General features: G+C 55.2%; 2 protein-coding genes across 2 annotated transcripts; one reads left to right on the forward strand and one right to left on the reverse strand.

Annotated features, from left to right (window-relative positions):
* The first annotated feature begins 7,577 nt into the window (after nt 1-7,577).
* Nucleotides 7,578-20,721, forward strand: ADAR (adenosine deaminase RNA specific). Its single transcript, XM_038162112.1, has 15 exons — nt 7,578-8,465; nt 9,632-11,185; nt 12,421-12,607; nt 12,685-12,842; nt 13,258-13,399; nt 13,586-13,791; nt 14,007-14,163; nt 15,102-15,273; nt 16,281-16,374; nt 17,667-17,795; nt 17,901-18,034; nt 18,486-18,668; nt 19,101-19,213; nt 19,653-19,780; nt 20,091-20,721. The coding sequence occupies exons 1-15, from the start codon at nt 8,455-8,457 to the stop codon at nt 20,329-20,331; spliced, it is 3,609 nt and encodes a 1,202-aa protein (XP_038018040.1). The 5' UTR covers nt 7,578-8,454; the 3' UTR covers nt 20,332-20,721.
* A 1,913-nt stretch (nt 20,722-22,634) lies between these two features.
* Nucleotides 22,635-25,695, reverse strand: CHRNB2 (cholinergic receptor nicotinic beta 2 subunit). The gene is made up of 6 exons (XM_038162015.1): nt 25,564-25,695; nt 24,948-25,093; nt 24,796-24,840; nt 24,451-24,560; nt 23,373-24,333; nt 22,635-22,889 (listed from the first exon to the last, which is right to left on the reverse strand). The coding sequence occupies exons 1-6, from the start codon at nt 25,604-25,606 to the stop codon at nt 22,719-22,721; spliced, it is 1,476 nt and encodes a 491-aa protein (XP_038017943.1). The 5' UTR covers nt 25,607-25,695; the 3' UTR covers nt 22,635-22,718.
* Nucleotides 25,696-26,055: the final 360 nt, after the last annotated feature.

The following is a 26,055-nucleotide window of genomic DNA, read 5'->3' on the forward strand; positions in this document are numbered from 1 at the left end:
CAGCTGGGCTGCTCCCTCCAGTTCACCCCTCACCTCTAAAAAAAACAAGGAGAAAAGTTGTCTGGGGTGCAAAGAGTACACAAATAACTTCCCCAAAGTGAATGCATTGGGTGAGATCAGGGGAAGCTGGATCCTTTCCCCATGAGCACCACCCTGAGAACAGCAATGGGGCACTGCTGGCTTCAGCTCGCTCTGAAGATGGCAGGCTGAGGGACTGGCACCCCAAATTCCATCCTCACATGCAGGCTAGGAGGATGCCAACAGAAACAGCTCCCCCAGCTAGACATGGTGTCGTGGAGCCAGCAGAGGAGGAGGGTGATGTGCAGTAGCTGAATTGTGATTAATCAATAAATCAGGCTTTTTTAGTTTGAGCTAATACGTCTAAATCCTAAAAATACCTCCAGCAGTCCAGGGGGCTCTCTGATAGGTGATTAAACCCTTGGAGCTTCATTTCCAGGATTAATGGCTTAGAGCAGCAGGGCCCTGCCGTACAAAGGCAGCTGTAGTTCTGATACTGCCCATGAAGGCAAGGCAAAATATGTTAATCTTTGTGTGCAGCATGAAATCTGTTTTGAATAACGGCTCAGGATTAAAGTTTCTCTGAACAGAAAGGTAATGATGGCCATAGCGTGCATCTCCACCTCGCTGTGTCTGCCCTGTGCTTTCCCAGTCCCAGGAGTGAGAGGGAGGAGGAGGAGGATGCTGTTGATGTGAAGGTCTGGGCACCTTTACCCAGTGCTGGAATGTGCAGTGACAGGAGGGGAAGTGCATTTCCGAAGAAAAGAGGGGGAAAAAAGGAAAACAAACAAACAAAAGAAGCCGTTGTTTTATTAAACAGCTCTTTAAAGACAGAACTTGCATAAAAAGTCAGGAACTACTGGCCTTCCACAAGGCAGAGGAAAATCCCAAGCAAGCAGCTCCACGGGGCACAGGTTTGAATCAGCATCTGCCTGCTGGGAGCGAGCAGGATGTGGGAGGCAGCTCCTGGGGGCGAGGGAGGGCCGGGCAGGGAACAGGGGCTTTAGATCAGGCTTTGCCTTTGCAGGCAGGCAAGTGCTCTGGTGCTGAGCTACGGCCTCTGAATGCTGGCATTTCCCCAGTCAGGAGCTGGGAGTCTCACTCCCTGCAGAGAGGCTTTTGCTTCCAAGGGGACGGGGTGGGTGGTGAGCGAGCAGGAGATGTGGCTTCCAGCTGGGCAATGCAGATCTGGTCTCGAAGCCAGGAAGAAAAACATTCAGGAAACCCTCTCCAGCACTTGCTGCAGAGATAAAATGAGGTAGGGACCTGTAGTGAAGCTATTTCCATCGTGGATGTGCTGCTCTTTTTCCAAGGTAAAATTGAGGCTGCTGTGCTGCTAATTCATCTCCCCAGCCTTGGTGCTCCTGGCACCGAGGGGCTCATTCATTATTGTTCATTACCAGCACAGTGGTGTGAGGTCTGCAGGCCAGATCACGCCTTCCAGGCAGAGTGGGTAACACCAGCCAAACTGCTTGGCACCACAAAAACTGCTCGGCACCACAAAAACTGCTCCTGAGCCCTCATAAGCCCAGGCAGGGCTGCTCCAGCTCTTGCTGCAGGCCATTCCAAGGGGATCAGTTAACTGCTGCAGCCTGTGGCAGTGCCAGGGCCCCTGCCCAGGGCAGAGAGCAAGGCTGGGACTGCATGCAAGGGCTGGGAGGATGCTTTTTCCCTTCTGAGCTCCCTGCTCAGCCACAACATTTGCATATCAGCTTCCTCTTCTCTCCATGTAATTCCTGAGAGCACCTGCAAAGGATGGAGCTGCCTGATGAGAGGCCAGGCTAGAGTTAATAGCATCTCTGCCCCTTTACATGTCAAACAGATGGAAGAAATCATCTCGGTTTTCCCAGAGGTTGCTGGCCTGGTGCTCCCAGCATAAGAAAGGTTTTTCAGCAGGGATGGGCTAGAAAATGACACTTTGCTACTCAAATGATTATTTTGGGGTTTTCTGCTGGGGAGCAGTCACTGTGTTGGAACAACAGCAGGCATCCCAAGCCAGTTGGTGGTGGGGGCTTTGCTACAAAACCTGCAGACAGATGAAGCTGTCGCTTCATCCATTATGACATTTCAAGGGCAAGCCAGGGCCAGGAGTGGGGTCCAACTCCTGGGTCTGCTGGGGAGAAGCTGTGAGGGGACAGGAGAGCCCCCACAGCCACCCTGCACCAGGGGCAGCCCTTGCACATGTCACAAGGACCAAAGAATTAAAACCATGAGGTGGCACTGCCAAAAGTAATTGAGATGCGACCAGGTGCTGCAGGGGGTGAGGTTTGACATTGCCACCTAACCTGTAGCAGGCACCAGGAGCCTGTTTTCATGGAATCACAGACTGGTTTGAGCTGGGAGAGACCTTAAAACTCATCTTGTCCCACCCCCTGCCATGGGCTGGGGCACCTTCCACTAGCCCAGGCTGCTCCAAGTCCAACTGGCCTTGGACACTGCCAGGGATGGGGCAGCCACAGCTTCTCTGGGCATCTGTGCCAGGGTCTCACACCCTCACAGCCAAGAATTCCCTCCCAGTATCCCATTTAACCCTGCCCTCTGGCAGTGGGAAGCCATCGCCCCTTGTCCTGTCCCTCCAGACCTTTGACCAAAGTCCCTTTCCAACTCTCCTGGAGCTTCTTAGGGCACTGGAGAGGGCTCTGAGGTCTCCTTGGAACCTGCCATTCTCCAGGCTAACTCCCAGCCCCTCTCCAGAGCAGAGGTGCTACAGCCATGGAAGTATCTTCATGGCTTCCCCTGGAACCTCTCCAGCAGCTCCATGTCCTGATGTTGGGGCCCCAGAGCTAGACAGAGCCCTGCAGGTGGGGGGTCCGCAACACAGGCAAGGTTTTGAACCGAAGAGGCAAAAAACGAAGTCATTTCACTGCAAATGAAGCCGAGCTCTTTCCCATTTTAAAAATAACTGGATTTGTGGGAGAAGCGGTGAGCAGCTCCCAAGTGAGGTCAGGCACAGGCACAGAAATCCCTGCGAAGTCTCAGTTACTCCAGTTAATCCCAGCCAAGTCCCTTGCTGCAGCTCAGTGTGCAACACACCCCGACATGGTTGCATCTCCTTCATCCTGCTCTTGCCGCCTCGAAGAAAGTTGTGTGAGCTGGAGTTTGCCTGAATTCCCAGGTGTGGAAGAGGCACTGTCAGCTTCACATGGTTCCCTGAGGTTCCTCTCCTCCCTCCATGCCAAGCTGTGCTGGTACAGGGCCAGGGAAGATGCTGCTTTCTCCAAAGCTGGCACTGAATGCTGGTTGAGTGCAACAGGTTTTGTTCTAATTAAAGAGGAATCAATTAGCCTGCAAGATATTCAGCCACCTGGTGCTTCTGACTATTTTTTCCTCCTCCTTCTCTTTTTTCCTTCACATGCTGCTGCTGCCTCCAGGGAAGCCATGAATGAAGCAAGACATGTTCCAGTTTCTTGCATTCTTTTAGATTAAAAAAATGCTGTTTGGGAGGAAATCTGTGCAAGCCAACCAATTACAGGGCTGCACATGTCCCTGTGATCCGCAGCTGGCATCTCCTCTGCCATCCATTACTCCCTCCAGTCGAGCCTCCTGTGTCTCCATCAGCACATGGCACTGACTCCATCAGCAGTCAGTTTGTGCTGCACGGAAAAAAAAAAAATGATCTGCAGCAATTAAAGAAAGAGCAGTGGAAGAGGTGTAATGGGATCTCATGGGAGGCACAAAGGAGTCCTACATGCAAGGAAGTCCTTTGGAGATCCAGCTGTGCCAGGCTTTTCCCCGTGAGATGGTCATTTAGAGTCTCTCTCTCTCTGCTAAACAGCACATAAATCAAGAGGAGAGAAGAGCAGCAGCTGCTGCCTTGGGCAGCTTTGGAGTTTGCTGAGCACTGAGCTTCAGGAAAAAGGCAGGGGTCAGCAAGCACCTCAAGTGACACAGGTAAAAACCAGGCACTGGAGTGGTGGTAAGTGGCAAGGGAGCAGTGGTGGAGAGCTCTGTCCTCGGTGCAGGTGATGATTTTCTCCTCAGGGCAATGCTTTTCCCACCCATGGCTCTGCCTCAGGGATGGATTGTGAAATCCCTTTGATTTGTCTGAGCACATGATAAAGCCCCCTTGCAGATAAATCAGATTTAATATTAAATATGAAAGGGCAAAAAGGGGAGCCTGGGCTTGGATGGTGATGTAAAGGTCACAGAAGGGAGTATTATTAATGCCATGTCAACTGACATGTACGTGGAAGATCTTTGAATTCTGGCTTTGGGAAGGATTCATTAATTCAGCTGGTTGACTCTCTGGAAACCACTGCATCAGATGTGCTCAGAGCAGTGAAAGGAAGCCCCTTGTCCTCACTAGTCCCCCTCCAAGAACAAGCTGGGAGGTTCATGGATCCCATCTGACCTCCTGCAGCAATGCTTTGGCCATCACCTGAGTCAACCCCTTTGTGAGGGTGACCAGCCTGGAGCCATGCCAAAGAGACAGTGACACCTGAAGATGATTTTGAGCAGCCAGTCCTTTCCAAGCTGGAGGAGCCCCTGGCCATCGTGGCACTGGGAGGGAGGAGGAGCCCAAGGAGCCCACTCCAGGGGAGATTTGCCGTGATGGCTCTAAAACAACATGAGAAGAGCCCCTGAGCACCCAAGAACTCAAAGTGAAGGCTGTGCTCACACAGCACGTCCTGCCACGCGGGTGCCTGAGCCCCAGGCTGCCTTCTGCCTTTTTCCAAGGGTACCTTTTGTACCAGACAGAACGAAACTGTGCTGCTTCCCACCAGCGCAGCTGCCGTGGGAGTCAGCGTGCTGCCTCCTCCTGCTGCAGATGTGCCAGGCCCACCTGCCTTTCACTGCTGGCCTCCACTGCAGCACGCTGTCCATCCCCGGGCACGCTGCTGCCTGAGGTGGATGAGAGCCACACAGACAGAGGTGGCAGGAGACCCCCTTCCCCTCTGATCCTCACTGGGAGCTCTCAGGGTGGGTAATCCCCCCTCGATGGTTTGAAACCACGGGCATGGCAGCTGCTGGGGCTGTACCAAAGCTCAGGTTTGCTCCTTGGCTGAGCAGCAAGGCAAGAGCTTGTGCAATTCCCTGGAGAGCTCTGCTGCTTCCGCAGCTGGGAACCTGTCTGTTGGGAGCAACAGGGAGCAAAGCAGGGGGGAAAGGCCCTTTCTGGGAAGCAGCTCCTTGTTCTGGTGCCCATACCAAGGCCAGAGGCTCAGAACAGGGCAGCACCTCCCATGTATTACCTGCTCCTTGTTTATAGCTACCATAAAAATCCATTGGAAGAAAATAAAGCAATTTTTTTTCCCTTCTAGGGGAGCTCATGCTCTGGAGTTAGGAGGAATTGCCATGCCAGTTCCCAGCTGTACATGTGCAGACAGACTGGAGAAAGTGCAAACCATTTAGAAGGACGTGGGAACCAGCTCAGCCCAGTTCCTCACTTCTCTCATGAGGAGCCTGGAGTGTTTGATGGGTGCTTCTGCAAGGAGGCCAAACCCTAATTGCACCTCTTAGCAGTAGTGTGAGAGCACGGCTTGGCCCTGGGGCAGAGGGGATCAAACAGCAGCACAGCAGGTGATAAACCACCACTCCCAGGGCTGCCTTCCCTTAGAAACCACCACCAGCCGGTTAAGAAGTACAAATCTCTCACGTAGGAACAGGCTGTTTGCGAGAGCAAGGAAGTGATATTTTAGAGCGTCTAATAAAGGAGCTTAAAATGAAACTCTGCAGAACAATAGCCTGAGCTGCTAACTGGCATCCGAGCAGAAAGTCAGGCGGGGGAGCTGTGCCACAATTTATTTCCTCTCTTTTCATTTCATAAGAGGGAAGCAAATCAAAGCAGACACCTGAGGCATCTCCAGCTGTAACGCCGGAGCTTTAGTGAATGCTGCCATCCTGCGGGGAAGCCCCTGCTCAGCCTGGGGAACGTGGGAGGTTTGGGGCAGCCCCCAAAGAAGCAGGGGAGCAGGATGAGACTCGGCGTCCAAGAGCAAGTAACGGAGCTTTTTCCACCCTCCACCAAAATCAGCCAGGTAAGCTGGTTATCAGCTCCTTATCTGCACCACAGATTGACTGGTTTTCCCAGGACTGCAATCTCCAGAGGCTGCGGGAGCTCCTGTCACGGCCAAGCAGATGCCATGGCTGTGTTAACGCTGGGACTTCAGCAGCTGGAGGTCTCCCGGTCTCCCAGCCCGTTCCTATGGCAACAGGTTGGGAGTCTGCCAATTTTCCATAAAGAAGGAGAAAGGAGAGCGAGCTTGTGGGGATGAAGCGCCTGTTTGTCAGGTTTAGGGTGTCGCAATTCCAAAGGAGACGTGGCCCGACAATGCCAGCAGCACAGGATTTCATGAGCAGCCTATGGCACAGCAAAGGCTGTCAAACAGCAGAGCTGGAACCCTCCCATTCCATCTCCACAGCAGCCACGATGAATCACATCATTGAGCCCCGAGCAAAGCTTGGGAGCGATCACCAGCAATTAAAAGAGAGTGGGGAAAAAAGGAAAAAAAAAAAACAAAACAGATTGAGGAGTGGGCAGTTGTGTGCTCTGTGTGCTGCTCAGTGAAGTGGATGGGAGACACTGCTCATGTGCACTGTGACCCCTGTGTTTGCCGTGAGCCTCGTCCCAGGCAGGAGCCTTTGTGCTCCCAGACCCTCCTAAAAACAGAGTGTGACAGCCTCGGTGAGTGTGCAGAGTTCCTTTTTAGGCAAGGAGTCTCTCCATTACAGAAAAATAAAAAGCCACCAAAACCATACTATGACACAGAAGCCCCAAAATCTCTAAATCCAGAAATAATTGGGAAAAAAAAATCCCCAAACCCTGAACAATCCACAACCCTCACTGAACACGAGCAGCAGCTGAGCCTGGCAATTCTGGATTCTGACTCACCGTTTCTGCACCCTGCCACTACTCCAGGTTTATTGAAATGCCTTTGGAAAGCTGCCCACGGTGGGTATATGGTCCCCACCTAAAGGCACACACAGCTACCACTCCCACAGAGCTGCTGGGAGGACCAGGGTGCTCTGAGGAGCTTGTCTTTGTATGTTTTGCCCATTCATGGACAAATGCAGGCAGATGGACCCCTAAAATTCATCCAGAACCCATGGCCATCCCTCCTGGCTCCCTCCACACCCACCACTCGGGTAGAAGAGGGTGTGGTGATAAAAGAGGAGCCCCGCTGGGAGAGACCTCGGTGAAGGGCACAGGAAGCTCCAAGGGAGAAGTGGCCCCAGGGGCCACAGCGGAGCCCCACCACAGACAGAGCCCGCAGGAAGCGGGTGTCCCACGGGCCATGGGGGCGCACGGCGGAGCAGAGAAGGCCCCCAGTCCTGAGGGCACCGCGGCACGGCGGGACCGGGGCGTTCGAGACCGGGACCCGGCTCCGCCGGGACACAGCGGGAGTGGCGTTGCCTTTCAGCCGTGGCACTGGGCGGTTGTGCTGCCTCTCCCGCGGCGGACGGGCCGGGCCCGCCACAGGCGAGCGCTGCCCGCAACAAACATGGCCGCGCTCAGTGCTCGGGGAAAGATGGCGGCGGCGCGGCCCTCTGCGCAGGGCGCGTGGGGCTCGCGTGCGTCATCAGCGTGCGCCGGCAGCGGCGGCAGCGGCAAGGTACAGGGCCGCGGGGAGGGGGCGGCCGCGGGCCGGGTTTTCGCCGGTCTCGCGTGTCCCGCAGGGCCGCGGGCCGGGTTCGAGCCCCCGCGGGCCGGGTTCGAGCCCCCGCGGGTCTCTCCGGCCTCGCGTGTCCCGTCAGCGGCCGCGGGCTGGGTTCGGGCCCTCGCGGGTCTCTCCGGGCCCCCGTGCCCCTCAGCGGCCGCCGGACCCGGTGGCACCGCACAGGCCGTGGTGCGGTCTCCAGCGCAGATCAGCCCCGCGAGCTTTCGGAGCGCGGCGTGGCCGTGTGCTGGCTCCCCAAGGTCCCTGTCGGGACCGGCTCCCGCAGGGCGGAACGCGTAGAATAACACCCTCGACTCCCGGCTTTCGGTGCTCGCCGCCCTGTCTCCCAGCTCGCCCTCCCGTACAGCGCCCTCCGGGCTCGGGGGCCTCGTCCGGGCGAGCCCCTGGGGCCGCCACTCCCGCCGTGGTTTGACACGGGTGTAGGTGCCCGCGGTGCCCGGCTCTCCTTTGGGCTGTAGCCGAAGGTGGCAGGTGTTCCCTCAGCCGGCACAGCAGCAGCTCCTGAGCTCCGGGGGCTGCAGCGCCGCAGGGACCGGGGGAAGGAGCTGCCCTCCCGGGTTCGCTTTCCCGCCGCTGGTGAGCAGCCCGCTGCCCGCTCCCGCAGCCCAGAGCCCGGCTGGGAAAGCCCGAAAGCCGGCCGGCCCCTGCTGCGAGCTCCCTGGGCGGGGCGGAGCGGCTGCTGCGGGAAACGAAACTGAAACGGAGCTCGCAGCCATCTTGGCGAGCTCCCGGTGCCTCCACCGGGACGCGTTCTGCGGCTCGGCCTTTCTTTTTTTTTTTTTTCCCGTATGTTCTCATAAAATAATTTGGCGTGCGGATGAGACTGAGGTAAGAGCGGTTTGTTTGGGGTTTGGTTTTTTTTTTCCCAATGCCCTCATCCTGTTTTTTGCCCTGCCCTTGGCTCAGGGAATGCGAGTGAAACGGGGTCACTGAGCAGAGGGGCAGCAGCGGGACTCCCTCCTGGGAGCTGGGGACCTGTCTGCACTCTGCCTCCCCGTGTTTGTTGTATAAATAAGTCCTGGTGAAGGCAGCCGAGTGCAGTTGTTTAATGGAAGTGAGATTTAAGTTGACCTTGAGGTGCTCGGTGAAGATGGGGAGCTTTATAAAGATGAGACTTGGATCAGAAAAACTATCTGTGCCGTAATGAGGTCACGGAGGAGCAGGCGGGGCGAGGACCTGGCAGTGTGTATCATGTTCCGTGTCTTTATCCTCTCAGTTTTGTAGACAATTAGAATATGCTGGGCTGGATTCCTTACTTTTAAAAAGCGTATTAATAGTTTAGTCTTACCCCTGTACCCCAGGTGGACGGCCCGACTTTGTGTGATGGAGTGAAATTTGGGCTATAATGGAAAAAAAACTTGCTGTACCCTTGCCAGCTGCGCGCCTATCCAATTTCTCTGCATGTTATCACTTTCATTCCCCTGTCACGTAATGTTTTACCTCTACAGGTCACATAGTGTCCAGGGAGGAAAAGACACTTGGCATTTCAGACTGTTTTTGGCCATGAATCTGAAAATAATTGCAAGCCTGTTGCGGCTGTGTTCTGTGTGACCGTGCGAGTTGCTCCAGCTCCTTGTGCTGCTCCAGCTCACCTCCTTGTGCTCCTTTACCTCCTCATGCCCCCATTTCTCAGGTTGCAAAGTAGGTCTGAGATTCTCCTGTCCCTTGAGGCAGGGCAGTGGAGCTCGCTGTGTTTCAGGAGCGCATCCTGAACAGGCCACCCAGCCCCGTGCTGGAATCGAGCCTAAGAGGAACAGCTAAAGCTGCTTCTTGGGATTGACTTCACCTGCAGTTTGGGGCTGCTGGCTCTGTGCTGGGCGGTTTGTGTTTTTACAGGACTAATTTCAACTCCTAGAAAAGTAGAGAAAAATAAAAATTGACCAGTGAGAAGACACTTGAAGCGCCTCAGTAACTGGGAAGCTGTTGAAAGCGCGTTTCTGGAATGCTGTCGTTGTGAAAAGATGTTCTGAGTCGCTGTGTTTTTTTCTCCTCAGGGCGGGAGAGTGTGGAGTGAGTGGCAGCTCGTGTCCTGGCTCAGCTGCAGCCTGGTTCCCCCGCGTGTCCCAGGAGTGCGCTATGATCAGAGGCACCGGGCGAGGCAGAGGCTCCTATCTCACCCAGCCAAGGCGTAACTGCCCCAGCACTAACCGAGGTCCTTTTAACCACCCTCGTACCCCAGCAGAAATTAATCAGGAAACCTTTTTGCACCGGCAGCTCCTAACAGAGCAGGACGCTGAAGTCTCTGTGTTGCAGGGACAGGGATCGCGCAAGGAGTGGCGCGCCAGAGGCGGGCGAGCTGCGGCACCGGCTCCTGCAGGCAGAGGTCAGCCCAGCTCCGGCAGGGCTGCGGCCCGTAGCTTCTCCAGCCAGCATCCTCAGCTTCAGACTCTGCCTCGGCTTCAGACTTTGCCTCGGCTTCAGACTCTGCCTCGGTACTGCCCTCCGCAGCACCATCAGGAGAACTCCAGGAGAGAGCCTGACGCTGTCAGGCTGAATTTCCAAAGACTGTCTCTTGCTGGGCAAGACTATGAGCAGGAAATTCTGACTCTTTTCAGGCAGCTTGGGGAGGGGAGGACTTGCACGGCTCATGAGCTGGCGCGTAAACTTAAAACTCAAAAGAAAGAGGTCAACCGCGTTTTGTACAAACTCCTCAGAGAAGGAAAGTTGCACAAAGAGGGAGAGACGCCGCCGCTGTGGAGAGTTGCCAGCCCTGGTTCAGGGAGAGAAAGAAGCCCTGCTGCCCACAGTGCCAGCTGCACAGATCCAGCAAATTGTGAGAGCAGAGGAGGAGAGTGGAGCGCGCTTGGCTTGGGAGACGCAGAGATGGCCGAGACAAAGGAGAAAATCTGCAACTACTTGTTCGGTGTGGTGGAAACGACGGCTCTCAATCTTGCCAAAAACATTGGGTTTTCGAGAGCCAAGGATGTAAACGCGTTCCTTAGCGCCCTGGAAAAGCTGGGGGATGTCCACAAGCAGAATGCAACTCCACCACGATGGTCCCTGACGAACAGGAAACGCGAGAGGATGCAGATGAGGCTGAAGGCCAGCACGGTGGTGCAGATGGCAGATGCCACACCTCCCGAGTCAGGTCTTCCCTCTTCCTTTGTCCCTCCTTGTCCCCCTGAGGTCACTGCAGCAGTAAAAGAAGAAGAAGGAAGTGCAGAAAATGGGCAGCAGCCTTTGGGGCAGGCTGGTCAGGGCAGTGTTGGTGACCCAGAAACAGATGCATCTGAGGACACTAAGCCTGACTTCTCCAGTTTGAGTAATTATGACAACTCAGAAAACAGCAAGTGGACCACAGATGATATCCCAGATAATCTGAATGCCATCAGCAAGCAGCCTGATAAGTCAGAATGCATCATGAACTCCCAGTCTTCCCCCAGTTATGCTGCCCAGTTTGAAGCTGCTTGCCCGTGCACGCCTGTAGAGAAACTGATAGCTTGTCAGGAGAAGAACCCAGTGAGTGGCCTTACTGAATATTCCCAGTACACATACCAGCACTGTGATTTCATCATGCTGGAGCAGAATGGACCCTCTCATGAGCCACGGTAAGAAAATGCTCAGTGACAGCCTTTTCTGAGCTCTTTTTCCATAAAATGGTTTGACTTTAACTAAGTTCACCCACTCAACTGTCCTGAAGGGGCCTGCTATTAATGTTTCTTTCTTTTCAGGAGGATTAGCCTAGTTGATTCCTTGCATCAACTTAAAAAATAAAGCAAGGCTAAAATTTAACCCCTGGTAGCCCAGCATTCTTCATTCTGAGCAGAAAAGATGGGATTAATTTCTTCACTAGATCCCATCTCAATGACTTGCCTTCAGTTTGACCTTTTAGGGGGAAACTGGTATTTCTAAGCTGCCTCTGGTGATGCTCTCACCCTGGAAATTGTTTAAAGGGAGCCCAGAACAAAGTGTTTGGGTGCTAAGTTAAACAAGGTGGCCCCGCTCTGTACATTTCTGTGTTGTAGCAGGTCAGAGCCAATTCTCTGAGCTGAGCATGTGGCATGACACTGCAGTTGGCTGAGTCAGTCTCTGGAGTCCCTTGCAGAATCGTGGCTGTTACTGAGCATAAGCAAGACCAAGAAAATCTCCATGTGTGCCACAGTGGAATATGTCAATAGATCCACTAGACAGGAAAATTGGCCTCATTTCTGGAGTCCCAGGGTTTTGTTATTTTGGGTTTGTTTTATTTTTAAGAAATGATCTCAATGGATTCAGTGCCACAATCCCTCTCCAGATCTGATTTGACCCACTCTCCTTGGAAGCAGATTGCCAGGGCTGGAGGATGGAAGATCAACTCGTTTGTTGGAGGTCACAGGAATGGGGGTGGCAGAAATGTCAAAGGCAAAGAGGTTGATGAGAGGCAGCACCTTTCTAAGAGGGATGCCCTGGACAGCCACAGGGAATACCAGAGGGAGGAGCCACCCCTGAGTGACCAGGTGCAAATGAAGCAGTGCAGGCTGCTTTTGAGCTTTCTTACTCCTGGCCAGGAGCCACAACAGAGCTGCTGCCTGCACGCAGCCATTACCTGTTTCTGGCACCTGTGGTGGAACACAATTCATCCTGTTCCTTCAGAACAAAACGTGGAGCTGCTCCTCTGTTGTGAGCAGCTCTGGGAATGTGCTGCTTGGGTAGCCTTGGTATTTTTGTCTTCTGCTCATGGCAGCGTGGATTTACTCTCCCAGCTGGGAGCTGTTTCTTCTCCTTTGAATCCCAAGAGCAGCCTTGCTAGCTCTGAGCAGACCAGGCTTCTTCTCAACGTGCCCATTTGGTTTTCTCTTCAAAGGTTTAAGTTCCAGGCAGTGATCAACGGGCGCCGATTCCCACCAGCAGAAGCAGGGAGCAAAAAACTGGCTAAGCAGGAGGCAGCAGCTAATGCCATGAAGGTCCTGGTGAGTGAAGTGGAGAATGGAAGGCACAGTGGAATTAAATGTGAGGAGCCATTGCCCTCCAACAGCTCGGAACCAGAACTGGTGAGTCCTGTTTACTTTGTGGGGCTGGTCAAACAGTATTGAGTCTGACACTGATTTCCTCCATCTTCTTGCTGTAGCCTTTGCAGCTGGAGCCAGAGCTGTCATCTGCAGCAGCTCCCCTCAGCCTGCTTCCAGGGAAGCACCCTATCAGCATATTAATGGAGTATGGCCAAAAATCAGGGAACATCATTGAATTCCAGCTGCTCTCTCAGGAAGGCCCACCTCATGATCCTAGGTATGGCATATTCATTCAGCTTTGAGGGAGGGTGGAAGCTCTTTCTTCACTGTCCTTCCCCTTCAGCATGCTGCCCACATTCCTGGACTTGTCACTGACCTAGCTGAGTGCTCCTTTTAGCCAAGGATTCTGGGCATGGCTTATCCAAGATACCTAGTTCCAGAAGGAGCCCCAAAGCAATGCTTTTCTCAGAGATAGGATGCTGTTTCTTCTACCAGAGCAGGAGGGGGTTCCAGTCCTGTTCCCTTCCTGCAGGTGCTCTACTGGAAGTGTTTAGGGCCATCACAGTAGATTTCAAATTGAAAATAAATTGGAGATAACCCAGAAGGATTTACCTGGAAGTGGGACACGGGGGTAATAACCAGGTTGAGACACCTATGGTTAACACTTTTCATGTACTATAATGTCCTGTCAGGTTCAGCTACTGTGTGAAAATGGGTGACCAAATTTTCCCTGCTGTGGTAGGAAACAGCAAGAAGGGAGCAAAGCAAATGGCAGCAGAAGTTGCTGTGAAGATTCTTTCTGGAGAGTCTGTACCCCATGTCTTGCCTGAACAGGTATAAAGAGCTTTTTTTATAAGACCCAAGTGTTTGCAATTGGGTGTTCCCCCCCTTATATTTCCTATTCTGCTGGATTTCACCCCACAAAGTCATGTGGGGCAGAGGTTTGCTGCTGCTCTTGGCCTGCACTAAATGCAGCTGCTCGGTGTTTTAACAGTCTTCTCCTGTCTAACTCTGCTCTAGCCTGTTGTGAAGCCCCAAAGTGACCAGTCCATGCACAATATTGCCACTCCAGATGAATCCAAAGTGGTGAAAACGAAGGGTGTTGGGGAGCTCATCAAATATCTTAACGTCAATCCTGTCAGTGGCCTGCTGGAATATGCCCGTTCCAATGGGTTTGCTGCAGAGTTCAAACTCATTGACCAGTCAGGACCTCCCCATGACCCCAAGTAAGTAGCAGCATCTGGCTGAAGGAAGTTTTGTGCTGCTGCCGTTGCCCCAGGAAAAGGGCAGAAAGCTCAAAATCGCTGATGCCCTTTGAGATGGCAACAGGGCTAGTTGCTGCCTCTGCCAAATCTTGTCCCTCTTGATTCCCTCCTCTCTCCGCTTTGGGAATGTAAAAAAAACCAAACTGAAACCCGCAGGTTTCTTGGTTTCCTTGTAGGTTTGTCTATCAGGCAAAGGTTGGAGGCCGCTGGTTCCCAGCTGTAACTGCACACAGCAAAAAGCAGGGCAAGCAGGAGGCAGCTGATGCAGCACTCCGGGTCCTGATTGGGGAATCGGAGAGGAGCGAGCGCATGGAAGGGATGAGCATCGCTGAGGTAAATCTTCTGCCAAAGCTGGGGTCCTGTGATAGTCCTGCCTATCCCCCTCCTCTCAGTCCAGCCAAAAAATGCTTTCAAAATCAACTGTGATCCCTTTGTTCTCTGCAGCTGTTGATAACCTGATATGGTTTTCCTGAAGTGGGTTAGGTGTTTCCTCAAGGCACAGACATACCCTTCTTTCCTACAGGCCTCTGCTTTAGGGCTAAATTATTATCAGATTCTTCCACAAGCTACTAAAATGTGTTCCTGTGGCAAAGTGGGAACATACTTATTTTTAATTACATGGCTTTTTTATTACTTCTTCCAAATTCCTTTTGTGCTGCATTAAAAATTGTGTGTCAGCTCAAAAAATTCACGCCTCAGTTAAATGCAAAGCCCTGGTTATGTCAGGATGGCTGTCCCAAACTTGGGCTGATACAAATCACACTTAGAGTGTTGTGAGCTCTGAAAAGCCTCATTCCAGGCAGCACAACTGGGCACAACTAAATAGCAAAGCCATCAGGGAGGATTTGTCAGTCAGCAGTGCTGGAGGAGATGAGTTGGTCTGCACTGGAATGACTGTGCACTCTCCTCACAGGCAGCCAGAGGAGGAATTCCTCCAAAGCCAGGAACAGATTTCCTTGGCTGAATCTCTGGAAATAGGTTTTGCTCCTTCTTGCTCGGGGTTTTCCCTGGCGTCCTCAGCAGGCCATTCCTCAGCCCGTGTCGCTTGCTGCTGTCTCTGATGTGGCTAAAGCAGAGCTCCAAGCCTTGGGATGAGGTTTTCCCAGAAATACCTAAAAGAACTTCACCCGCCCTTGACGCAGCGCTGCCCAAAGCTCAGGGTTTTCTGTGCGCTGCCTTCTGCTTGGAAAGGAAAGCTGTGCTGCAGGTTAGCTCACTGTTGAGCTGTGTGGTGTGACCTGCTGACGCCCTGTGCTGTTGTCCTGTCCCAGCTCCCTGTGAGTGGCAGCACCCTGCACGATCAGCTGGCCATGCTGAGCCACCAGCGCTTCAACTGCCTCACGGCTCGCCTCCAGCACAGCCTGCTGGGCCGCAAGATCCTGGCTGCCATCATCATGAGGAGGGGAGATAAGGGCCTGGGAGTGGTGGTCAGCATCGGAACAGGTAGGAACAGCTTCCTCAGCACACTCTGAGCTCTCTCCCGTGCTAGGTTTCCCTGTCAGCCACGGCTCAGGAATGGCTGTTGCTGTCGGCTTCCTCAGAGAGGGTACAGAACGTTCCCAGGGCTCACATGGTGTCATGAGTGATCTGGTTAGAGAGAGAGAGAGAGAACAAAGCAAATGTGCCTGCAGCTATATTGCCCTTAATCTTTGCTTGCATTGCTGCGTCCTGCTCTGTGCATCAGAGCATGGCTTCCTTATGTGCCAGAGCACACGATCCCCCAGTTTCTCCCAGCTGCACGTACCTCATCTCCCTCCCTGCTTTGCTGCCAGGCTTCTACCTGGAGTGATGGGCTGAAAAGCCCTCGGGAAGGTACAGTCCCCCAAAACTCGTGGCAGTTCAAGTCTGTCTGTCCCTAAAGTGGTGTCCCTTTATTTTCTTAACTGTAGAATTTGCAGGGAAGTCCTTGACGAGGGGAGAGAATGGTGAGGAGGACTCCCATCTTATCAGCAGGCTAATTAATGACTTTATTATACCATATTACACTATATTATATTACATTACATCTAAACTGAATCTGCCCAGCACTCAGCTCTGCACACAACTGCCCAGAATCTCGTGCCTCAGCTGACAGTCCCAACACACACACACACTTTTGGCCCTAACAGGCCAAGGAAACAAAACACCATCACTCTGGGTAAACAATCTCCATATTGCATTCTACTTTGGCACAGCACAGGCACAGCAAATAATAAGAATTGTTTTTCCTTTCTCTGAGGTTCAGAGAAAGCAAACCTCAGAAGTATTCTTGGGAAGAGCTGTGCCTTGCTTTTCTCTGTGAAGAGAAAATGTGGCGACACTTGACTGCTCGTGATAGTGATTTCATAGGCAGGGTGCTCGTGCTGGTGCTGCTGCTTGAGAGCCCAAAGAAATGAGACTTCCTCCCTCTGTCTCTGAAGCCATCTTGACTTTGATACCTGCCCTGTTATTTAATTGTTTGTTTGTTTCAGGTAATCGCTGTGTGAAAGGAGAAGAGCTAAGCTTGAAGGGGGAGACAGTAAATGACTGCCATGCAGAAATCATCTCTCGAAGAGGCTTCGTGAGGTGAGAAAAGGGGAAACTCCAAAGGAAAAGGAGAGGGGCCTGCCAGGAGCTGATCTCCCATTCTGGAGGGGTGTAGCTGAAACACAGCCCCAGTTTTTTTGCTGTGCTGGGAGATGCTGTGATCCTCAGACACTGTTCACTCACGTGTTGTTGAATAGAGGGAAGTTATTTCTGATCAGAAGGGGCCGTACCTGAATGATGCCCAAATCAGTACTGAATGGGAGACCTGCCAGGAGCCCAAGGCCTGCATCTGGTGTACTTATTAAACCTCCTGCTGAAGCTGCTGGGCTGATGTACAGGGTGCTCTCCAGCCTGAGCACAGCTCCTGCCACACCAACCCACTGCAGGCTTGGTCTGGGTGTAGAAGGATCCATGAAAACATACTTTGGTATGTTTCCTTTGATAATTAACATGTTTTTCAGAAGCTGGAAAGGGTTTTTTCAACTAAACTACACAATTCTTTTCTTCCTCTCCTCTTCCTCTCTTCTTCCTCTTCCCCTCCAACATTCACTGTGGCACTTTTTAGTTTTTGAAACCTAAAGTGAGATGAAGCTGGACTGCTTGGTTAACGTCTGTCCTTCAGTTATGGACCAAAAAAATCAGCTGCTTCCTCCAAGGCTTTGTGTGCTGCCCACTGTGCTCTGCATTCCTCAGCAAGGGAAAGTGTTGAGGGCAGGTCCCTGGGAAGTGATGAATCAGGATTGCATCTTGCTTACTGTCTGTTTCAGCTGTTAATCTTGACAGCGGTGGCTGCTCTGGCCCAGCAGAGTGAACTCTGCCTCTCCTTGCAAAAATCAGTCCCTGCACGGGCTCTGCTCAAGGACTGCCTGGGAGGCTGCAGTTCTTTAGTCCTTGACACGATGTCAGAGAGCTCAGGGTTTTTCCCTGGCCAGAAGCAGCCATGAAACAGTGGAAACAGACCGTGGGCTCGTTCTAATACCACTTGAATAGCCTGCAGGGTTGTTTACCTTTAATGCAAACTTGCTGCTGACTAAAGGTGCTGGTTAACAACCTTTAAGTCTTCTTCACGCTGGCATCAGATGCATGAGAGCAGCACCTGGACAGGATTCTGCTTTTCTGCTGCTTGTCTTCTGCATGGCAGAAAATCTGCTGGATTTTTTTTCCTTTTCTGTGTATTGTTGCCTTCCCAGGCATCCTCAGCCACATCTCCTGGTCTCTGCTCTTCCATGTGGCAGGAATGGGTGGTGTGGGATCCTGCCTGTCAGTTGAAGCACTTGTTGTCTGAGGAGCAGAGCAGCCTTTTGACAGGATGGTGTTTTTTTTTTTTTCAGGTTTCTTTACAGTGAGCTGATGAAGTATGACCCATCTAATCCTTCCTCTGCAGAAGAGAGCATTTTTGAGCAAGCAGGAGGAAAGAAACTCAAAATAAAGAGCAATGTTACCTTCCACCTCTACGTCAGGTTGGTGGGGAGGGTTGAATGACTGGTGCCAGCAGCACTGTCATGCCCCTGGCCCTGGCTGTTTCCTTTCCAGTCAGGGCTAACCAGGGAGGGTTTGTTTTCTAGCACAGCACCGTGTGGGGATGGAGCACTCTTTGATAAATCCTGCAGCGATCAGGCAAACGAGATGGGACAGCCCCAACATCAGCCTCTCTTTGAGAACCCCAAGCAAGGCAAGCTGCGGACCAAGGTGGAGAACGGTGAGTGCAGTCACTCCCTGCACCGTGGGGTGGCTTCAGTCCTCTCCTGGGAGCCTTTCTGATGCTCCAGAGCTTCCTTACCCCCTCTCTGTGTGCTGTTGTGGGATTTGAAGCATTCAGGAACCAGAAGAGGGAGATGGAAGGCTTTAGAGAGAGTCCCTTTCCCCTTCCCAGCCCTGCCTGTTGCACTGCCATGCTTGTGAAGTTTGATGCAAAGCTCAGATCTAGGTCTGTGTCCTGCCTTTCAAGCAAAGTTCTATTCTGCTTCAGCCCTGTTGAAAATTACTCATCAGTACCCAATACTGAATGCCAGATTCTTCCCTGAGCCTGGTGTCAGACTCAAGTTCACTCTGGGTATCCAGAACTTTCTTGTGCAGTTGCACAAGGTGGGGGTTTTGATTTATTAGAGTATCTGACACTATACAGCAAGCTTTCTTCATCTCTTGTGCAGGGGAAGGTACCATTCCTGTGGAGTCGAGTGACATTGTGCCCACGTGGGACGGGATCCAGCACGGGGAGCGGTTACGAACCATGTCCTGCAGCGACAAAATCTTACGTTGGAATGTTCTGGGCTTGCAAGGGGCATTGCTGTCACACTTCCTGGAGCCAGTTTATCTCCACTCTGTTACACTCGGTGCGAAACCCTCTGTCCTCTCGGGGTAAAACTAGGCTGGAGTGACAGCTCGTCTCTCTCCCCAGTGTGATGGCAAAGTTTGTTTGTGGAGGGTGTAGGAGTAACAGACTGAAATGTCTTTCTTGGCAGAGCTGTTTGAAAACGCAAAGGGATTTTATGGGTTTTGGGCTGTGGGTAGAGTCGGTGTCTCTGCAAAGTTCTGGAATTTTAGGAGACACGTGTGATCTAGGAGAGTGAGACAAAACCTGCATGTTTGTGTCTTGAGTGAGAAGTGTTGCAGTCTGTAGACTTGCACGCCCAGGATACACGTAGCTATGCTGATCCACATGCTGTGGGGCTTTCGGGAGCCTGTGAGCAGTGCTGTGCAGTTTTTGGGGTTTGGCCAGACCTGTGCCATCATGTTTCCTCACACTTTTACCTGTGTCTCCACAGGTTACTTGTACAGCCAGGGTCACTTGACCCGTGCCATCTGCTGCCGCATGGAGAGGGATGGGAGCACGCTGAAGGAAAAGCTCCAGGCTCCGTATCACATCAACCACCCTGAGGTACTGCAGCTGTAGCTCTTCTTCATCTTTGTCCCCCACTCCTTTGCCTGTGCGTTTGGGGGGTCCCTGAGGTGCTCTGCAGGGAGGGTCATTGTGCAGCAGCCCTCCAACCAGGGGCAAGAATGAGTGAGCAGAAGCACAGGATACAATCAAGGGATATCCTGAGTTGGAAGGGACCCACGATGTCTCATCGGGTCTAGCTCCTGGCCCTACACAGGACAACCCCAAGAACCTGCCCTCTTTGTGTCACCCCACAGTTTGGGGGTTAGTGGCAATGTAGTCTGGAAAAAAGGACACTAAAGTTGCCTCTCTAGCCTTCGACTCGGTCAGAACCTTTTCCTTGCGGCTCTGGAAAGTTTGGGATGAGCTAAAACTGTGAGGGATGAAAGGGGCAAGAGACTCAGGCAGCAGGACCAGGTTAAGCTTCCTTCCTGTGCAGGTTGGGCGAGTCAGCGTGTATGACTCTGCAAGGCAGACAGGCAAGACCAAGGAGTCGTCGGTGAACTGGTGTCTTGCTGACGAAAGCGAAGTTGAAATCTTGGACGGCACCAAAGGGAAAGTAGATGGGTAAGAGGAGCCTTTCCTGACACTGCCTTTTCCTGACGCTGGCCGGGGGAAGGGGGGCAGCTCTCGGGTGGGGAGGACACACTGCACTGTTACAGCACCCTACGCATGCAGAGGGTTGGATAGAGGAATTTTAAACAGACATTGAGCAAGCACTCCTGAAGAAAAACAAAATGTTGCCCCGCCCGGACCCTACCACTGAGCCCTGCCAAGCCCAGAGCTCCTCCATCATGGCATTTTCCCTGAGCCCGCTGCTTCTCTTGGCTCTTCTCAGTGTCCTGTCCCTCACTGCTGTCATTGTCTTCCTTCCCAGCGTGAAGCTGGAGGTGTCTCGTGTGTCCAAGAGGAAAATGTTCGCCCTGTTCCGGCAGCTCTGCGCGAAGAACGACCGCAAAGACCTGCAGGGCTTCTCGGTGTACTCGGATGCCAAGGAGGCAGCCACAGCTTACCAGGCAGCCAAGCAGTGCTTCTTCAGCACGCTGGAAGAGCTGGGCTATGGCAGCTGGATCCGCAAACCCCAAGAGGAAGAAAATTTCTCTGTCCTTGATGTGTAAGGAAGCACTCTGCAAGGAGCGAGGGGTGAATGTGCGCAGCCGTGCGTGGCTGTGCTCATCCTTTTTTCACCACGATTTTGGAGTGGAATCAGGACTGTGCAGCGGTTTTCTCGTCGGCCTGGCTGCCTTGTCACTGTCACTCAGACCCTGTGTTTTTAAAATGTGCATGTAAATGATTCTCCTGTTTTTTAAAGCAAGGGCAGGCTCAGTCCCCGTTTGCTTTTTTATAGTTTTGTCTCCCCCTTTATTGTTTTTTAAAGAAGGCACGAGAAACCAGAGGAATTTTCAAGACTGTGAGCTTGAAACCTTTGGACCATGTACTGCAAATCCCTCTGGCAGGTTTTGAGGCAAATTTTCTCCTTTGAGATTAAAAAAAAAAAAAAAAAAAAATCAGGCTGGCTGGTTTTCTGTGTCTCTGTTGGAGGATGACTGGGACATGGGACTGACCTCTGCAATGTGCAGCCATAGGACCAGCATAACATTCTGCATTAATTACAAAGAAGAAGGTTTCAGCATTGTTGGCCATGGGTGTTTTAATTCCCACTGAGTGAAGAGGGCCCTGTGGTGGGGTTTGGAGAGGGACAGAGATGAGTTGGTGTTTGCTGAACGCTGAAGGGAGCCAGGTAGGGTTTGGAATGGAGCCTCTTACCTCAAGCACAGGGCTCGTTGGGCAGAGCTGAGCCCAGGAGAGCTGGGCTCTGAAAAGCTGGGGCAGGGCCCTCCCAGCTCCAGGACAGGATGGGGAGTCGTGTCTCCACTCTCTGGACCCCAGTGGTCGCTGCAGGCCCTGTCCTGTGTCTGTGTCTGAGCTGAACCACATGCCAGAGCTGCTGCTGGAAGGTGAGAAGTGGCAATGCTGTTTATTGGGTGTTGTTGGAGCAGCCCTTTTCCCTGTACAAGGCAAATGTTGGCTTTGCTGGGATGAGAGCTCTCTGTTTCATATCAAACAAAGGCCTGTTAGCGTGGAAGTGCAGCCCAAAGTGAGGAGCTGGGAGCAAGACCCCAGCTCTGGCTGTGGCTCTCCACAGGACAGCCAGGCTGGGGCCAGGCAGGGTCACCACTTGCTGAAAGCCTGGCTGTCACACGTTCTGCCCGTGGGCATCCACTGCCACCAAGAGCTGTGAGATGAAGGAGCTGCCTTGGCACCCAGCCCAGAGCACGGCTGGGGGGCTCCTCTGTCTGCAGCTGCTCAGGGAGCTGTGCCTGAGGCTAGGGGGGCTCTTCTTGTGCTCCCCACACCTTCCCAATACTGACAGATCTCCACTCCCCACTGGGGCACCTCAGGACCACCCCCCCCATCCTGCACTCACTGAGGTTGGACCAACAGCAGAGGAGGCACGGAGGTGGGATGGGATGAACTGAACTGCCCCCCTTTAGGAGCAAAGCTCTTAACATTTAGGGGTTGGGGTGCACCCCTGAGCTGCAGGAGCGGCAGCTGCAGCAGCTGGGATTTCTCTGGCTGGGCGAAGTGCTGGGATTTAAATTAATTTCTAGCGTGCAGCTTCCCCTGGCCCTGTGTGTTGCCAGGCCCCTCCACCCCCACTCCCCCCAGCCCCAGGGATTAGTGGTATTTATAGCAAACACTCCAGCTCCCTTTTCCCCAACGAGGCCAATTCCTGCTGGCCAAGGGAGTGCAGGCAGTGCTGCTGGCCATGGTGTCAGCCCAGTGACCCACGGTGGGGCCCAGTTGCCAGCAGCTCCCAGCTTGGCTTGATTAATTGTTTTCCTTTTCCTTGTGCAACTCATCTTGTGCCTGCTCTCGGCTCCAGCACGCTGAGCCTGGAGTGGAACAGAAGAAGATGGAGCTGGAGCAGCCCCTGGCACTTGCTGCCCTCGCCCTGCCTGCAGGTAGGACCTAAAAATAGCTTCTCCCTGCTTGGTCCATGTGCTCACCTCGGAGCCAGAGCTGAGCAGCTCTGTCCCTTCTCCCCATGCCTCTGCTCCTGCTGTGTCATCTCCTGGGAGCCCCAGAGCTGGCACAGGGGTTGGCAGCAGCAGGCTGGAGCCAGGGGCTGCCCACTGAGGCTGGGGCTCTGGCCCCACACCCTGAGAGGAGATGCAGCGAGCGACTGGTGCTCCCAGGAGCAGAGGAGAGAGCCGAGCATGTCCCCGTGGGTCAGGTTTCACGCTCCTATGCTCTCTGCCTCGGCAGCTGGGATTTTCCTCTCACGGAGCTGATGCCTTCCTAACCTCTTACCTTGGTCACAGGCAGCCAGAGTCACCCCAGCCCTGGCTGCATCCTGCTCTCTCAGGCCTGCAGCGCACAGTGTAGGATGAAATGACACCAGATGGAACCAGCCCGCTCCTGTGGGAGTATTTATTGGTTTGCAGGGGCTGCCTGAGCCCAGTACCCAGCTCTCTGGCCCCGGGGCTGGCCGTTCCCCATGCTATTTGGAGGTGGGGGTGCCCTGGCCAAGCTGCAGCAGGGAGTTGGTGGTGTAGTTCTGGAAGAGGGGCTGCAGGAACATGCCAACGGTGCCAAAGACACAGACGAAGACGAAGATCCATAGGAAGAGGCGGTCGATGACCATGGCCACGTACTTCCAGTCCTCGCTCACCTGCACGGGGCCGGGAAAAACGCTGGGTCAGGCTGGGGCCCTGGGTGTTGCCTGACACTGCCCCGACTGGGGATTTGGCGTATCTCAGAGCCTCCAATCTGCTCCCTCAGCACTGCAGCTCCTGGGGCTGCCTGCCAGCCTGCCGTGGGCCTCATGGGGCTCGCTCCCCCTGCTGTCACCCGCACCGCTGAGCCCAGGAAACGTTTCCCCAGTGAGCAGAGCTGGCGGGGGGGGAGAACTCTGCAGAATCTGCAGCCTGACTGCCGTGCAGGGCCAGGCCTGCCGGGAGCCTCCTGGGTTTCCAGAGCAGCCGCTTCAGCCTGGGATTGCAGCGGCGGGTCAGGGCTCAGTGCTGGACCCCACTGGGCACGGGGCTAGGCAGGGACATCACTTCCCGTGGTGCAGCCATGAGCCAGAACCCGCTCTGGCCCCCACCCTGAGCACCTGCCCGCTCCCGGCCGCCCACCGCCCACCTCGACTTACGCTCTGATCGTCATCCTCGCTGCGCATGTGGTCGGCGATGAAGCGCACGCCGTCCACCGCCTCCTCCAGCCCGCAGCCGCAGCCCGCCGCGGGGCCCGGCGCCTGCCCCTGCCTCTCCCGGTAGCCGTTGAGCCCCTCGGCCTTGGCAGCGCCGGGGTTGGCGTAGCAGGTGCAGCTGCGGGCGCCGGCCTGCACGAAGAGCGTGGCGGCGGCGGCGCGTTCCTGCGTGTGCCGGCGCTGGCGCAGGCGCTGGCGGGCGCAGCTCTGCCGCGGCTGCTTCATGAAGAGCAGCGCCGGGAGCTTGTGGAGGAAGAGGGTGCGAACCCAGGGCGGCATGGTGTGCGTGGTGGGCGAGCGGTGGTGCACGTTGAGGACGCAGACGCTGGTGACGATGGAGAAGGTCACCAGCACCATGGTGAACATGAGGTACTTGCCCACCAGTGGCACGTCCAGTGAGGTGGGTGGCACGATCTTGGAGATGAGCAGGAGGAAGACGGTGAGGGCGAGCAGGACAGAGATGCAGAGTGTCATCTTCTCGCCACAGTCAGACGGGAGGTAAAACACGAGGATGGCCAGGGAGGTGATGAGGATGCAGGGGATGATGAGGTTGATGGTGTAGAAGAGCGGCTTACGCCGAATGATGAAGTCGTACGTGATGTCCACGTAGGTGGAGTCATCGGGGTTCTCGTTGCGCCGCCCCGGCAGCGCCACGATGTCCCACTCGCCGCTGGGCGTGAAGTCATCCAGGCTGGCCACCTCGCTCTTCAGCACCAGGTCAATCTCCGTGCGGTCGTAGGTCCAGGAGCGGAACTTCATGGTGCAGTTCTGCTGGTCGAAGGGGAAGTGCTTCACCTCGATCTTGCACGCGCTCTTGTAGATGGCAGGCGGCAGCCAGAAGATGCTGCCGTCGTAGGAGATCACGGCGTTGGAGTAAAAGGAGACCTCGTACATCCCATCGGCGCTGGGGTGGAGAGAGCTGCCGTCAGTCCTGCTGTGGTCAGCCCCAGCAGTACAACATGGCCCCCTGCCCTGGGTGGGGTTGGGGGACACATAGCCCCCCATCCCAGAAATGACCTACTTGTTGTAGAGCACCACATCAGGCAGCCAGATGTGCTTGGAGGGCAGGCGGACCTTCTTCATGTTGTCAAAGTCCTCAGGCTTCCACGTGAGGCGATAGTCCTCCCACTCCTGAGGACAGGCGGGGTCAGCCCAGCCACAGGATGGGCAAGGGGCTGGTTCAGGACAGGGGGGAAACAGGGGTCCCACACAGGCTTTATGGGGGGCTATAGCAGGGCAGGGTAGACATTGAGGTCCCACACAGGATGTATGGGATGGGGATGGGGATGAAGGCAGGGGCTGGGGGGTCCTGAGGCAGGGTGGACATAGGGGTCTCAGGGGCCACGTCAGAGTCCAGGGTGCCCACCTGGGTCAGCCAGACATTCGTGGTCATGATCTGCTCCCGCTCATGCTGCAGAGAGAGAGAGAGAGAGAAGGGCCCGTCAGCCAGGCTGCTGGGAGGGTTTGGGGGCCCCCGCTTGCCCAGGAGGCTGGGGAGCAGAGTGCTGGCCGACTCACCACGCTGATGAGCTGCGCCAGCGACACCATCAGCTGCACGGTCACCAGCTCCGAGCCATTGGTCGCCGGCCGGATCAGCTTGTTGTAGCGTGCAGGGTCCAGCAGATACTCAACCAGCCGCTCCTCCGTGTCCGTGCCCAGGCTCCCTGGGGCATGGCCGAGCCTGAGCCCCATGGTGGAGGGCAGGGCCCCCCAGGAGGCTCCGGGGACCCCCCGGGATAGAGCCTGTACCCGGTCTGGGGCTCAGTGCCTGGCAGCCCGAGGGCAGGAGCGGTGGGGTGCATGGTGGTGGGCTGTGGGTGTCCCAGCCGGGCACGGAGCAGGGAGGGCCGGGCTGAGGGGCTCCGCCAGCGGGGGCGAGCGGCCGGGCAGCGCTGGGGGTTCCTCTGCGCCCTCCCCTGCCTGTCCCCGCCATTCCGTGCCCGTCCGTGACACCCCCTCCCCGTTCCCACCCCCGGCACCGCCTCGGGGAGCCCGCGGCGGCCGCACAGCCCCGGTACCGGCTCCGCTCCGGCCCTGTCCCGTGCAACAGGCGCAGCCCCCGGGCCCGGCCCGCTCCGCTCCGGTCCCCTCCCCGCCGGTGCCGGTGCCATCCCCCCCGGCCCCCGGCACTTACGTCTGAGGGCAGCGAGAAGGCAGAGGACGCGGAGCAGCGCCATGGGGGCGGCCCGGTGCCGCCACCGGCACCCGGCGCTGTCCGCGGTGCTGGCCGGGCGCTGTCCGAGGTGCTGGAGCCGGCGGCGGCGGCGGCCCGGGCGGGGCGGCCCCGGGCGGGAGGCGGTGCCGGGCGCTGCGCCGGGGCCGTCCCGCGCTCCGGCTCCGTCGCCGTCACCGCCGCCGTCAGCGGCCCCGGGGCCGCCCCCGCCTCCGCCCCGCCGCGGCCCGGGGACACGGCGGCGGGGTCTGAGCTTCCCCCGGCCCGCCGCTCCACCGGGGGGTCCCCGCCCCGAGCTGCGATGTGAGCGGGAGGGCGGGAGAGTCGGCGGGGGGAGGCCGGGAGCGGAGCCGCCGCGGCCCCGCCGTACGCCCGTAGCGGGGGTGTCAGAGCCGGCAGCGCCGGGCCTTGGGGAGCCCCGTCCCCGGCGGGCCTTGGCCGTGCCCGGTGCCC

The sequence above is a fragment of the Motacilla alba genome, chromosome 25 (assembly GCF_015832195.1).
Source record: "Motacilla alba alba isolate MOTALB_02 chromosome 25, Motacilla_alba_V1.0_pri, whole genome shotgun sequence".
Lineage (NCBI taxonomy): Eukaryota > Metazoa > Chordata > Aves > Passeriformes > Motacillidae > Motacilla > Motacilla alba.

Bases quoted from the DNA above. Each gene is read 5' to 3' on its own strand.
- CHRNB2 (XM_038162015.1), bottom strand. From the start codon at position 25,606: ATGGCGCTGCTCCGCGTCCTCTGCCTTCTCGCTGCCCTCAGAC. The intron at 24,841-24,947 runs GTGAGTCGGCCA...CTCTCTCTGCAG, and splicing joins TGGCGCAGCTCATCAGCGTG to CATGAGCGGGAGCAGATCAT. The intron at 24,561-24,795 runs GTGGGCACCCTG...GCCTGTCCTCAG, and splicing joins CGAATGTCTGGCTGACCCAG to GAGTGGGAGGACTATCGCCT.
- ADAR (XM_038162112.1), top strand. The intron at 17,796-17,900 runs GTTGGTGGGGAG...TTTGTTTTCTAG, and splicing joins ACCTTCCACCTCTACGTCAG to CACAGCACCGTGTGGGGATG. The intron at 19,214-19,652 runs GTACTGCAGCTG...CTTCCTGTGCAG, and splicing joins ATCACATCAACCACCCTGAG to GTTGGGCGAGTCAGCGTGTA.